The sequence below is a fragment of the Ptychodera flava genome, chromosome 4, assembly GCF_041260155.1.
Source record: "Ptychodera flava strain L36383 chromosome 4, AS_Pfla_20210202, whole genome shotgun sequence".
Taxonomy (NCBI): domain Eukaryota; kingdom Metazoa; phylum Hemichordata; class Enteropneusta; family Ptychoderidae; genus Ptychodera; species Ptychodera flava.
The window spans coordinates 31173757-31188318 of NC_091931.1; the positions used below are offsets into that span (position 1 = coordinate 31173757).

Below are 14562 nucleotides of genomic sequence, written 5' to 3' on the forward strand. Positions count from 1 at the left end.
GGAAAGAAAAACACTGACAGAAGGTACAAGTACACAGAGATTTGAAAGCGGACCGAGAGACATTCTTAAGATGCTTAGTGAAAGTGCATATATTCGAACAAGAAACAAGTAAACAATGCTGTTAAGAAGTTAAATTCATGCTGACATATTTGAGATGGAATACAAGGCATTCATTGAAAAGAGTAAGAGGAATTTTTACAGCCACAGGTATACACTAACAACACAGGCACAAGACGCAAGCAGCAAGCCTGACATGCTTAATACTGACCGAAAGTATTTGATATTGAAAGTTTTAGTTCAATTTTAAAAGAAAACTAAATCTTTTTATATCACAAACGGAATTTGATTTTTAATGGTACACAAATGCATGATTAGGAGAGACGTGTGAAAGTGGAAACTTAAAAGATTTATTCAGAAATGGCTGGTTTTTTACTAGTTCATAGGTATGGTTTGCCAAAACTGAAGTGAGGACTAAGTTTTGGCAGTTTGTCCATAAACTTTGTCTGGAAACTTCTGTACTGGTATTTTGGCTCCAAAAGCTTGTTTTAAAAGCTAGGAATTTCGGTTATAGATAACACAAATCCGTACAAAGGCATATGAGTGCATGTGAATTTTATCTTAACTGCAGTACAATTTTCAGGGAATTGTTTTAGTTGTCGCAAATGGGTGGATAAACTCTAAGATCATGCTTTAGCAAGTTTGACAACAAAACTCTGATGCTTCGAACAAAAACAAAAAGAGGCAAAATTTAGCCAAATTACTGTTAAGAGAAGTTTTTTCCTGTCTTAGGTTTTATTTCATTATTATTTCCAAAGAAAATGCATGCAGTTAACCTTTATAATGGGTGCTGAAGTCAGAGAAGATAGGTACAAAAGAGAACTTACAATCGGTCAGAATGAGCACAGTCAGGCTTGCTGGGTTCCGACTCTGTGTGCGGAGTCTTGTCCAGCACTGTGGCTCTAAACCTATTGCTGCTCGCTTTCACAGCTACATCCGGAGCCCAACGTAAAACGTAGGAAGAAAGAAAGAAAAAAAGGAACAGACAAGAAAACCACAATCAATCGGCTATAAGGTGGGAAAGGGTAGGAGGACACTTACGTGACGCCGGGATGGTTGCTAGGCACCAGCTCCATCTCGGAAACAAAGCCAATCCAATGGGACTGTTGTGGGAAGTCCACAGTTATGTCTCGTCCGTTAGCACTGATGGCTGTAATGTGAATAGAAATAGACGCATGCACCAGTGCAGACAATGTCAATTACAAGTGGATCAGATGCCTGTCTTTTTTTTCACTGTTAATGATGGTATGTTAAGTAATCTCTGATGGAAAGTTTCCTGTTTGTGATTTCTGATTGAGTGTCTGCCACAGCATTTAATTATGATGTACAAAAGCAAAGTATTTTGTTTGGCCCTAATCCATCCATCCAAAGCAGTGCCCTACCCTCTCAGTACTTCTCAGTTGCAAAAAAATGCCATTCAGATATTTCCCCCTCATTTCTCTCTCACAAACTCATATAGAAGACAGTAGTCTGCAAGACCTTCAAAATCAATATTTTTCGATTTACACGGTAGTATACGCCATGGGAACAGATACTTGGACTCTCAAACTTTCACAATACAGTTTTCGTCTTACCACTTGAGCTTCAAAGAGTAATGAAATTTTTGATCACCTTTCCCTGCGGAAAGTTTGCGCAAAAGTTTTTAATTTCAAGGCACACACCATCTTAACCCTATACACCAGTGTATTGCCACTCAATCACAAATTCAGGAAACAGTTTTTGCATGTTGCCTGTTGTTTCTTATTCCTTTCCATTATTAATATGCAATTCAACATTATACTTTTGTTGGTCAGATTCTAGATGTTAGCATAGCTGGCACACTAGGGGGTCCAGTCATGACATGTTCAAAGAAAACACTTTGTAAGATATTATATCAGATGAAATGTTACAGTTAGTGATAATTTCAAAGTCAACACAGTAAGTATGTTACAATATCATTAGAGTCAAGGTTGAAGTTCACACCAACATCCTCTTTCTTTTCTTTTTTATCATCAAAATCCAATATGCATTCCCACATTTTTCCCTTAATAATAAAAAGATAAATTTCAGGAAATAATATAACATGAGGCAAAATATTTTTTTCTATGTTAACCATATCATTCAATCATTCTTTTGTTTTTCATAATTTAGATCGAAAGAAATTCTGTTTATATGTGTGTCTTTTTTAAAATATTAAATATGAAAGGTTATAGCACGGACCATGTCAGATAACAATTTATGAACGGACTTGAGACATAGCTGAACCAGTTAGGTATGCAAGGTGAATGACCATAAATTGCCTGAAAGAGACTCAATTATTTTTGTGTCCAAACATCAGACAGCGGACTCTTTAGCAAACTGGGTTGTATGTTGGTTACACATAAAACTGTGGCCTCTCAAGGTGCAGAGAATTCTTGAGCTATGTCTATCTTCTTCAATTATCCAATCACACAGTCATGTTTTTGCACCTCAGGCTTTTGTGTTTCAGTTCAAAGATCATTCTAGCCTCTGACCAACAGCAAATTGGCAATTATCATCAGTGATTTCAAAGATACAGAGCTATTTGCAATGTCAAACGGACAAGCTGTGTAAAGACAGTGTGTGACAGTTCACATTGGTGTGCACTGCTACTGCTGGCATCTTTAGCACCATGGTTTGACACTTTCAGAATCTGTCTGATGATTTACTTGTATTGAAATTGCCAATATACATGAAATGGATGAAGTTGAAGAAAAATAATTGCAAGGAATTGCATGTTCCTGTCACACAGACTGAAAGTGAACTTTACTGCACATACCCGTGACAGTTCCAATGCTCTGGTGGGTGGCCGAACCCCACTTGTACTTGGGTGACGTGATGTTCTGCTTGACTCGCACCCTGTCTCCGACCTTGATGTTGGTGCCGCTTGCAGCCGGTGTGGTGTGGCCGTGCAACTCAACGTGGATGTACCGCACCCAGTACGTCCCGCCTTTGCGCTGCCAGTCAGCTTGGACGTTGAGATCGTGCAAGCCATCTCGGTCCAACTGAAAGCAATTCAAGAGGTTTCAATGATGGTACATTTAAAGTTGTGATGAATTAAACTGGGTACTTTAACCCTTACACAAAGATGGTTTGGTCCTGTCATATTGCTTTAAATGGTGAAGTTGGATCACTGCACTGGGAAATGGGGGTCATAGGACTATCATAAAAGAAGTAAAATCTATAGAATACTGTGTATTGAAATCCCCTTTGGATAAAAGGAAAACACTGGCCATTTTGTTATCACAACGCAGAATGAATAGTCATGGAAAAGTATTGTACTGTAATCATCTTCATAAGTTAGTGACGGGTTTTCTAAACCAAAAGCTTTTTGGTACTTTTTCGGATAATAGTTGATGAGAATACACGGCTCTAGGTTGAAATGTCGCCGATATCAACACAAATCTTACGTAAAATGATATTTGCTTTGTTGCCAGCATGATCGTTACCAATACCGATTTTTTAAATATTTAATAAACAAACTGAAATCAGAGTCTCACATGTGTTTGAGCTAACGGGAGCTGAAATGAACTCAAAATGTCTCAACACAAAAAAAAGCTGGATATCGAAATAAAGCATTTACCTCCTGAACCCTCCCACGAAGCTATGAGAATATTCAATGGGGAAAAAACAAGTGTTATTTGATGGCGCTACAGGTGTGAAGCGGCCTTTGGGTTACATGAAGGAGTTGCAGGAAGTTATGGTTACTTTGGGAGCCTTACTATGTGCTATGAGGCAACTACAGGAGCAATGGGTTGACAAGGGTTGTTGTATGGTTATTACAGGAACAATGGGTTAACAGGGGTTGGTGTGTGGTTATTATAGGAGCAATAGGTTAACAAGGGTTGGAGTGTGGCTATGGAGCAATGGGTCAACAAGGGTTTGTGTGTGACTATTACAGGAGCAATGGGTCAACAAGGGTTGGCGTGTTGCCATTACCGGAGCAAGGGGTTAACAAGGGTTGGTGAGTGGTGGATGCAGGAGCAATGGGTTAACAAGGGTTGGTGTGTGGCTATTACAGGAGCAATGGGTTAACAAGGGTTGTTGTGTGGCTACTTCAGGAGCCATGGGTCAACAAGGGTTGGAGTGTGGCTATTACAGAGGCAACGGGTTGACAAGGGTTGATGTGTGGTGGGTGCAGGAGCTACAGGTATTTTAATGATGCAACAGAGAATGGGTGGGAATGGGGAGATACAGAGGGTATAACAGGGTATCCCATGAAGCTATGGGGTACTTGACTGTGATATACAGGTACACGGAGGGTTTGTCAGGGAGGGTTTTTCAGGGTTTTTACACAGGGTTCTTTGTGCTTTACTTTGTGTTACACTAAAGGAGCAGCAGGCAAATCTAGCAGGTGAAATCATGGATGTTACCAAAGTTTTAGACCACTGTTAACTACCTTGACAACTCTGCCGATGTCACCTTCTTGCACCTCTTCATAGGTACGGCAGCATCTGACCATCATGCCCACCTGGATGTTGTCTCTCACATACGTGGCATAGTCGTCGTTGTTTGACAGATCCCCGCGTTTTTTGTACACCGGACAGATCTCCTCTGCTGCCTGCAGGAAAGAAAGAAACATTTGCAGATGTGAGTGTGTATATCATTTGCTGGTTACTAGCCTAGAGTAACACAAACCAACCTGCAATAGGGATATTTGACTGGATGATACAGACATTGCAAGTTGGTCATTCTCCTGTAGAGGGACTGGTCTTTAACAAACGTAATGACAAACTATTTGATATTTCAGGGTAAACAAAATCAAAACTCTGTCATATATATTTGGTTTTCTTGCCACAATGTACACAATATCTTGATATATCTTACAGTGACAGAAACTAACATTGTCAGTGAAGTAATATTGTTAGTACATGTATATGGAAATAGTGCCTTGTTGACTCAATGGCCTACGTACATTGCTACAACAGCCACAGGTTCAGTGAATACAAAACTGCACAATTTAAAAGGCTAGCCACACAACACTAAAAGACATGATCAAAAGTACATGAATGTGTTCCATTGATGACTAAATCTCTAAATTTTGCATACTTGAACAATGCTCACTGCATACACCTTGCATAAATGAATACTAATACATCATGCTTTGAGTAGATCAGAAGTTACAAAGTGGTGGTTTTGTCGCAAGATTCATTGAACAACTCCTGAGTACAATTGACCCATTTGGTGTTATACACCATCAATACGACTTGAGAAGATGCAAGTTGACCATCACTGAAGGGTAATACCTATGAGTTGAGTCTCAAAGCTGAGCCTCTTACCTGGTCAAGAGCGCTCTCTAGATCTTCAAATTCATCCAAGACTGAGTCGGTGTCAGACAGGTCATCACAGGACGAAATGCTTTCAGAGTCCGATTTCAAGTCAGGAACTTGGAGGTCTGGATGCTCCAGTAACCAACTCACCAGAACCTCAGCTGATGGTGTGTCACCTGAACCACCTGAAAACAAACACGTATTACAAACACTGTTGAATTTGTAAATGCACTTGAATACATACACAATGAACATTTTTTATAAAACCTTTTATGTTACCAAGTCGAAGTTTGCTGAAAAGTCAAGTTTTCTATCCATAACATCTCAAAAATGTTCACAAATTTAAGTTTGTATCACTATGCAATATTATGAGTAGTTTTGTTCTTTCAAAAGTCACTAAACACAATCAGAGTATGGGTGACCACTAGACTGATTGCATCTGTGGAACTTGTGGTAGATAGTTTGCTCTGCACCTGATATTGGCATTTCTTCAAACTAAATCTGATCAGGGATAAAGTAGATTAACTATTCACTTAAGAACCAAGGATACATTTGTCAATTCTTCTTTGAATCTACACTACAGCAAAGTATATACGTAAACTGGTCTTTTTAATACCAGAAGTACACCAATGCTTACTGTGTGCTTTTATAGCAAATTCCACATTTTTCCTTGGGAAACCCATTTCCATCAACTGTTGCATCAGTGGTGAAGGCCGGGCTGGAGAGGGCTTTCTCTTCCTGTGTTTATAGATACTCTTGACATGGCTGTTTCTCTCACTGTTGGTGGCGTTGTTGTTGATGGTTATGGTGCTAGGAGTGGTGGTTGCTACGGCAGCAGCAGCACCAGTCGATGTGGTGGACGTACTCAGGGGTGTGGATGATGGTGTCTCTGTAGAAGTTGGCGTGTCATCACTGGCTGGCTGGCTGGCTTCAGCAGCGAGGTACTGGCACACTGCCAGTGCAGCAGCCTGTTGGCAAGATGAAAGACAAATTTATCACTTTTCCAAAGAGTTTCATGCAACTTTAACATGAAATAGACAAGCCTTGCTAAACCAAGACTTGTTTTGGAACAAGGAGTCAACCTTATTTACAATTGCAATGACCAATTATTCTAAATCAAATGACTCATTTTTCTTTTCAATTTGAAACAGTTACCTGCTCATAAAACAAACTTGCAACACCGCAATTATACTTCTGCACCTCCACAGATTAGTAACACTATTTACTCGATAGTGCTGATTATGTACAATGATCAATATCTTTCAAATATTGTCAAAAATGTGTTAAAATGGCACACTGAAAAGCAGTGTCACTGGCAGAACACTGTGACTCTCCACAGCTTTCTGATAAAGTTGCCAACTTGAGAGCACAACTTATACAAAGGAATACACAGATCATCTGCTTGTGAAAGGTGGGTGTGTCTTGCTCTAACTTGTATAGCACGCATCATATTGTTCCTCTTCTTGCCGAGTGACAGAGATGCATAAACCCGTTCACCCTTGATTCCCTGTAAACAGGTCCACACTCACCATTGATAGTAATTGGTTTGGGACAAACCATGTTGGTGGAAGGGTAAACAGCCTGCGCAGACTTTGATACATACCTCTAACTCTTCCCTGTCAAACACTGCCTTGATTGGAGATGGTTTGGTGGCAGCTACCATCAGGTGCTGCAACAGTAGAATCTGTGACGTGCTTGTCTCGCTGCCATCTTCTGATGTTGGTGAGTCCACAGTTGTCATCAGGGAGAGTAAGAGGCGGAGATTGCCCTGTCTACTAAACAACACCCTGGCAGCTTTCAGGACACCAAGACGTATCTGCTGTTTTCTCAGCAGTTTACAGTTGATGAAGTCTGTAGAACAGGGAGATCAGGTAAGTCAGTGACAGGGGAGGGAAGTAATCATAAGCTCATGGTTGCTTGGTTACAGAGAATTTGCATACACCCATATATGGTAAAAGATGCACGTCAGCTGTGTTTTCTCACAGAAACAGCACTGTACAGTATTGATGGTGTAATTGTTTTTGTATGGCCATCCAAGTGAAAATCAGTGATGGGCTACAATAGATACATGGGACTGAACTCATTCAAAGGACTGGTTCCCATAGTTGCAGATTACTGCTTGTATATTGATGTAGGCTATTCATCCCCTTATTGCCATTTACAGAGGTCCTAACTTGTATATGAAAACTACCAATATGTGGTATTGAGGTGTAAACGGTGGTATGATCAAAAAGATTGGCAGAATGTAAATCAGAGATCTTCCTTGTACTAAGTTACACTATATAGTTTACTGTCAATCTATAGTTCATGTCTCTTTGTACAGTGTATACAGACATCCCACCATCAGAATGTGAAGTGAAACACTGTATCTTTATCAATACAGTTGTGTTTACCAATTGGAAGTGTTTGCAAATGTATGTGTCTTGCTGGACCAAAAGTTTTGTCTGATACTTAGTTGCTTTCTCCCCCAAAACCCAAATCAAATGAAATATTTGTATTCATCACAAATTTAATATCAACCATGTAGAAACAAATTTTGGTTGGGAAAATTCACTGAAAAGGAATTTTCTGTCCAGATTACAGAGGATTCGCTTAGGTGTTTACAATTTTACCTGCATCAGATGTGTTAAATGAGGAGGAGCTGCTTGGCCGACTCAACGACGCTGCCTCCATCTTGGGCGCTCTGAATCCCGAACCAACCAGACTTCCCAGGGATACCCAGGTGTGAAGGATGTTCTCAGACATCAGCAGTTTTTCAACACTGAAACCAATTACTGGCACCTGGCAAAGCAAAGATACAAATGTCAGATACCACTTATAATGTTCATACAAATACAATCTGACTGCTTGACTAAATACGATACTAAATTACACACACATTCTTTACCTCTGACTTTTAAATTTCGTATTCTCAACCATTTTTGTTTAAGGTATTCTAATTTTTGAAGAGCCCACAGATCAAACTTATTTTCAACAAGTATAATTTGGTTTGACAAAGTCATATGTTCCACGTGCATCAATAGTCTGAATATAGGTGTTTACAAATGAAATGTCTTACAATAGTTACTTTTTCTGAACTTGAATTTCTCACACCTAGCTATGTCATGGGTACAGAAAGGACTTCCACTAAATTCAACTTTGTGAAACAAGTATCAACCTATTTACTGTAGGCTCATGCTCGAAGTATCCGAACATTGAATACGCCACAACAGCTATAGAAACAGCTTTTATGTTAATGAAGATACGGAGAGACAGACAGAGAGACGAAAAGGTAGCCATTTACAAAGACACTGGCAGTTCCTACTCACCGGTACTAGGTTCTTGAGTCTGCATAATTTCATGGTTCTCTGGCTGTCACACTGCACTGTCAGCTTGCCATTGCCGGAGATCCTAGCCACGGTACCCAGACCCCATTCCTTGTGACGCACATATCCACCTAGACGGGGTCTGCTATCAATGCCACCAATCACAGCTAAGACAGCCATCACTTCTCCTTGGTTGGCCAACGCACTGCTATCGTCATCTACAGAATGCTGTGATTGAAAAATAATATATTTTTCAATATCTGTCCTACGTTCAGAGCAAAACTTTGTCCAGTAGTATTCATTACCCCACGCAACCAAAAAAGTGGATGTTGATATTAAAGTGTCCCTTGTTCACAGCATTCCTGCAGATGATACACAGGTATACGAAAAGAAAATAGAATTTCATCGGTCTTGCCTAGCTTAAACCTAGGCTGACATCTGTGCATATATCTTCATTTTTTGGAATTAATTGCAAAGCGGCTGCTCATCCTATATAGGAGAGCTTGACGTCATATTTCAAATCATTCAAAATCATGAGAAGAACAGCAAACACAACCAGATTTTTGATGCACAGGTTTTTCATTTTGAGAGTTTCCCCATCATGTTGCTGTTGATACATGGCACCTTATGTAATTTTTCCCATTTGTTAACAATGTAGGGTGTTTGCCTGGCCAACACTTTGTATTTGAATATATTTTGGGGAGAACAATATTGAGTTAAAGTACTGATATAATAAAACAACAATAATGGCAATAATATTTAAAAAGTTATAGCTGTTCTCTTAAAATGGACAATACCACACACACACTGACTCACACAGACACACACACTCACACACATTCACAAACAGTGGTTTGAAAAGATAGCTGTTTACACTGTACCTCATCACTGACAACACCACTAGGTCTCTCAGCCACCATGTCATTGATGAGGTTCAACCTGATGGACACATAGTCATTGATGAGCTCACTCCACGAATCTAGAGAATGCAGCTTTCTCATCAGAGACACCAGTTCTTCAGCAACTGTACTGCTGAATGAGGCAGTCAGGGAGACCTGCGCCCTCGGATGCTTCTTCTTCTTGGCACTGTCACCTGCATCATGCATATCATATGATTGGTAATCCTGGTATCATTGGCAATGGCACATTAGGGTACAGTCCCAAAATTTGCAGTACGACTTTCTGGTAATGTCTACATGACTTTCATGTTTAGAGTTAAAGGTATACTGTCACCTGTTCCAATTTTGCCAAAGTTACCATGGAAAGAGAAAATCTAACCAATCAAAGATTTTAAGCAGGTGGCCGCTTTTTAAAAACAGCGCCCTCACATGGGCATTTTGAATACTAACGAACGTGCCTTTGACCATATATGGGCATATTTAGATTACAGCTGACTGTATACCTTTAAAACCAGATATAAGGCAACATGTACCTACATTGTAAGCCCACTTAATACGGTTTGCATGTGTTTACTCATAATAAATAATGGATGAGTAGTTCCTTTGCCTCTGTTCTTCTTGTATTGATACATCAGATTGTAAAAGTTTGTAAAACATATAAAAAATATCAAAATATCTACTATTGTATCGTAACTAACTGACATATTCTTTGGGCAAGAAATTACCTGATGATACATGAAAGAATGACTGTCTCTTAGAATTTGAAAAATATATTTTTGTTTGCATTTCAACAAACAGAGGTGGTGCTTCTTATTATAGATGGACATACAGTAGTTTACACAATACACAAAATGAAACCCATCTGCAAAGCCTATGTGAACTTGGCAAATCTGTCCTCGGGAAGATAGTTTGACTCACCTGAAGACAGCAATGATGGATCTTGTGCACATGACAGCATGACACTGCCGAGAAGACTGAAGAGTTCATCGACGAGATGCCTCATGGTGGTTACTTGTTGACAGATATCCCAGGATGGTAACACTGCACGTAGCACTCTCAGTGCCAAAACCTGTACAGACACATAATGTGTGCACTCACACATCTTAACACCATTCCTTATTGTTTTTCATATTTTGTTACAAGAGACAGGTATGACATCTGAGATAAGTTGATGCTTTCCTTACAAAAGTGTGTTTCCTTTGACTCAAGAAAATATTCCATGTTACATCAACTAGAACAGGGCTGACTTCCAGAAACTTTACATGTAAGAAATTCCTAGATGAGTCAGAGATTTCAGAAATTTTAAAGGTAACTGATACACTGTACACAACCCTGAAAGATGACATTATATTTTCTCACATTTTGCATTTGCAAAATTACTCAAATCTTTAAATGTGTACCATTTTCTCAGTCTCCTCCATTGTGACCCTTACCTGTCTTGGCAGAGCGAGGGCAGTAGGGGGATTGTTACGTTCTCCAATGACCCTTAGTAGCTGTTCTATCCACTGTGGAGTACTCAGCGCACAGCATACGGCTGGCGATGTCGCTATGCTTCTGGTGAAACCAAGTGTGGCCCACTCACAGTACTGTTGGTATGCAATACTGGATGGTAAAACTGATAAAACAGAAATAATAGCAAAGCTGTTTGTGAAACAAATCACTTAGCATGGAAGCCAAGTCTATAACCAGATCCCAGTCTTCAAGGTCCTCATTTCTTTGGCTAAAACATTCAATACCCTAGATGGATTTCTAGCAACGCTATTCACACTTATAATACCTTTCTGTGACTTTTCAAGCACATTATGTCTGACGGCTTCCTTTTCCACTGCTTTAAAATGGGTGCTTGACAAATTGTCTGTGTAGACCATGTACATTTGGTGACAATTCAGCCTTGTCCCAAAAGTATCAATTACATTCATCCAACTTTGCCATGGAAAACTATGGGTTTGTACCAAAAGTTTGGTGAGGAATGGGTTAACTAACCATTCATATATATCTACTCTGAAATAGCCTACTGGAGTGAATACATACACCAACTATGAAAACATTCTTTGACGTCACGGCTTTACTCTCCTTGTCTAGGTCTACATTTCCATATTTGCTCCAAATCAAAATTTTGAACGACATCGTTTTAATCAATGCTGCACTTCATGCCAGCAGGCTGAGCAGCAGAGAATGTAGGAAGTCAGTAAAGTATTTGTGATTATTAATCTTCACCGAGATGCGAAAAAAAGAACAGCATCTGACAGTTAGAATCCACTGAATGCAAAGACTTGGTACAGCTTTCAAATATGTACAACTCATGGTAACTAGATTTTCCCTGCTTTAGGGAAGGCTTCCCTATTGTTGATCACCCTAAAATAAGCATTGAGCTGGTTAGTTCCAATAAAGGCAAAACACCTACTCTCATCTGTACTACAGCCGGCATCAACCAGAGTTCTTAACAACCCACACACAGTCCTTACTGCCTCCTTCTGCATGTTCTCAGCGTGTATCCCCGTACAGATTGCCAGGGATCTCAGCAGATGTATACCAGCATAGTGGACCAGCACTGTTGGGTGGTTACTCTCTCTCTTGTGGACCACTGCTGTCAACAAGGCAAGACAGCTATCAGACAAGGAATGGCTGAGAATTGATGTGTTTTCAGGTAGGCAAAAATTGGTCAACAAAGTCGTACATTGTAAAGATTTGAGCTTGAACACAACATATAGTGAATCAATGTCGCAGATCACCTTACAGTTTGTTGTAACTATATCTGAAATGCATCAGAATACACCTAAATAATTAAGGTTTGGTCTGACCAAAGCAGGTATGAGGAAAATATTTTTCAAAGACACCATGATATAGGTATATTTCTCCTATCCTTGTACCATGGTCCCTCTTGGTTGGCTGGTTGTTGCAATAATATTTGGGGTCAACAACAATCACTTACCTATATTTTGAAACCTAATCAAAACACTAAAGAGACAGTGCTACCAATTTTGTATGTAGTTAAACTTGGTAATCTTCAGTATTTACATCCAGAGAGCTGGAGTGACAGCAGTCAAATGGAACTTCAGTGTATTACCTGGATCAATATCTATTTCTTTGTCATCTTCTTCAGTGTTCAGCATTGGTGGTGGACCGGCTAACTTCAAGTCATACTTCCCTTCTTTCCCCATTCTGTAGGAGTTTGTGCTGCCGGTATCCCACTGTACACGGATCCAGCCGTCTTCACCCAGCTCACCGATCACCCTGCCTTCACTTGGTGGAGGACCATCCTAGAACCAGAAAATGAAATGTAAGAGGAGGTAAGATTCCATCTTCATTGCACTCAAGAGTTTCTGTAACTTTTATTCTGTTTAAAGTTCAGATAACTGTTGACAGACTTTTTGAAAGCCTGGTCAAGGTGTGAGCATGTTCTAGAACATGTTAACATAGATGGAGGTGGTGTCTACCGCAGAGACAAGTGATAGCAGAGAAATTCTCAATTTTTCTGGTATCTCGACCAGGGAACTCAATTACAGACAAAACTTCTACATTGTTACTCACATTAAGGTAATATGCACCTCGAAAGTGAAAGACTTAAACTTTTGCTCTAACTTTCCTCAAGGAATCTTTCAATCATTCTCTTTCAAAATCAAGAATAAAAATGGGGGGTCACCATGCAAATTTTGGTGCTAGAGAAACAAATAACCCAAGATTTACCGATATTAGAAATTCAAAATGGCCGCCATCCCTGTGTTAACTCTATGGCGAAAAATAAAAATTTTCGAATTTCAAAAAACTAAACCGGTGAAAAGTTTTCTTTCACCAAGAGCTTTAAAATGAACCCCCACATGTGGTATATCAGAAGAGAACTGTAAAAGTTTGAGAGTCCGAACGTCTGTCCCCGAGGTGCGTTCTACCTTAAATAGTAACAGATTTCACAGTATTTTTCTGAAATATTTCTAACTCCCTGTACAGCGCCTACCTGATCACCCCACTTCCAGTCCTGTCCTCTGACCACCCTGGTACCTATCTTCATCATCGCAGCCAGGTCTGGCCCACTGGTTGGCAGGGGTGCTGGCTGAGGCTGCGATTTGGTCTCTTCCACCACGGCGGCCACGTGCGGTTCTTCATCTTCTTCACGGTATTCAGGGTTAGGGCCTGCACAGAAAGTGAGTGATGAAAGAGGCTCAGATAACAATAGATAAGACAAAGCTGTTGAAACCTGTCAATTACCTCTGGACTCAATGTAAATATTGATTGCTAGTTATTTACAGTTTGTCTAAATGTTGACATGCTATGGTGATGGACGACCAAGAAGAGCTATTTTTTGATACTGCACTACCTTGCAATAATATTTATATAATATCTGGGTAAAAATAGCACTTTTAACATTGATGTTGCAAAGCTGGCAAAGTGATTCTTTTCACATCATATCATGGTAGGTCAGTCACTAGATGGACACAAATATTTTGTCAGACATTTTTAGCATAGTAAAATAAGATCATGTGTCACCTTCACCACAATGACATGATAAGAGATGGTATAATGCATACCTGCTAGTCTTAGTACTGTCTGAGTCAGGCCCAACACACCAGAATTCAAGAGCAGACTCAGGCTGTTAGCCTGGTGTTCAGACGTCAGCATGGTCAACATAGCCAGCAAGAACCTGGCTTGAGGCAGAGTGCCCAGGCTGTTACCGTTGTTGAAAGCCCTGCTTGGGTTGATGCCGGACGTCTTGAAGAGGTAGTCGGCGTTGAGCACCGCTTCTCTGAGAGTGTTGATGGCCCAGGTGTAGAGCTTGGCAAAGGTGATTTCCATGATCATGCGGTTGTAGGTGGGAATGAGTGAGATGTGTTCCAGACAGTGAGGAAGTGGTTCACTGAAATATAGCATTGCAACATCATCAGGCTAGACTTTAGTTAAAACATTTCAAATTCTAGAAGATAATTATAATAATTTTTAATTTGAAAATAAGATACAGGAACATCTTACCTATTGACAAATGTACATTGAATACTTTAATTCAAAATGCATCAAAGTGGCTCTAGGTAATGCTTGCTCCAA

At 39.9% G+C, this 14562-nt stretch overlaps 1 protein-coding gene across 4 annotated transcripts in view; it reads right to left on the minus strand.

The window, feature by feature from the left end:
• Positions 1-14562, minus strand: part of LOC139131480 (E3 ubiquitin-protein ligase HERC2-like) — a 74430-nt gene that overhangs the window by 28723 nt on the left and 31145 nt on the right. For 3 of the 4 annotated variants that reach the window (XM_070697538.1, XM_070697540.1, XM_070697537.1), the window contains exons 28-42: positions 14052-14377; positions 13481-13656; positions 12596-12788; positions 11933-12115; positions 10962-11143; positions 10447-10597; positions 9511-9722; positions 8633-8857; positions 7937-8105; positions 6928-7175; positions 5962-6292; positions 5334-5509; positions 4454-4615; positions 2834-3059; positions 1099-1207 (exon numbers count right to left, since the gene is read on the minus strand). In XM_070697538.1, the coding sequence (XP_070553639.1) occupies positions 1099-1207; positions 2834-3059; positions 4454-4615; positions 5334-5509; positions 5962-6292; positions 6928-7175; positions 7937-8105; positions 8633-8857; positions 9511-9722; positions 10447-10597; positions 10962-11143; positions 11933-12115; positions 12596-12788; positions 13481-13656; positions 14052-14377 (3069 nt within the window). The remainder of the gene's footprint in view (positions 1-1098; positions 1208-2833; positions 3060-4453; positions 4616-5333; positions 5510-5961; positions 6293-6927; positions 7176-7936; positions 8106-8632; positions 8858-9510; positions 9723-10446; positions 10598-10961; positions 11144-11932; positions 12116-12595; positions 12789-13480; positions 13657-14051; positions 14378-14562) is intronic. The other variant, XM_070697539.1, reaches the window with a different exon arrangement.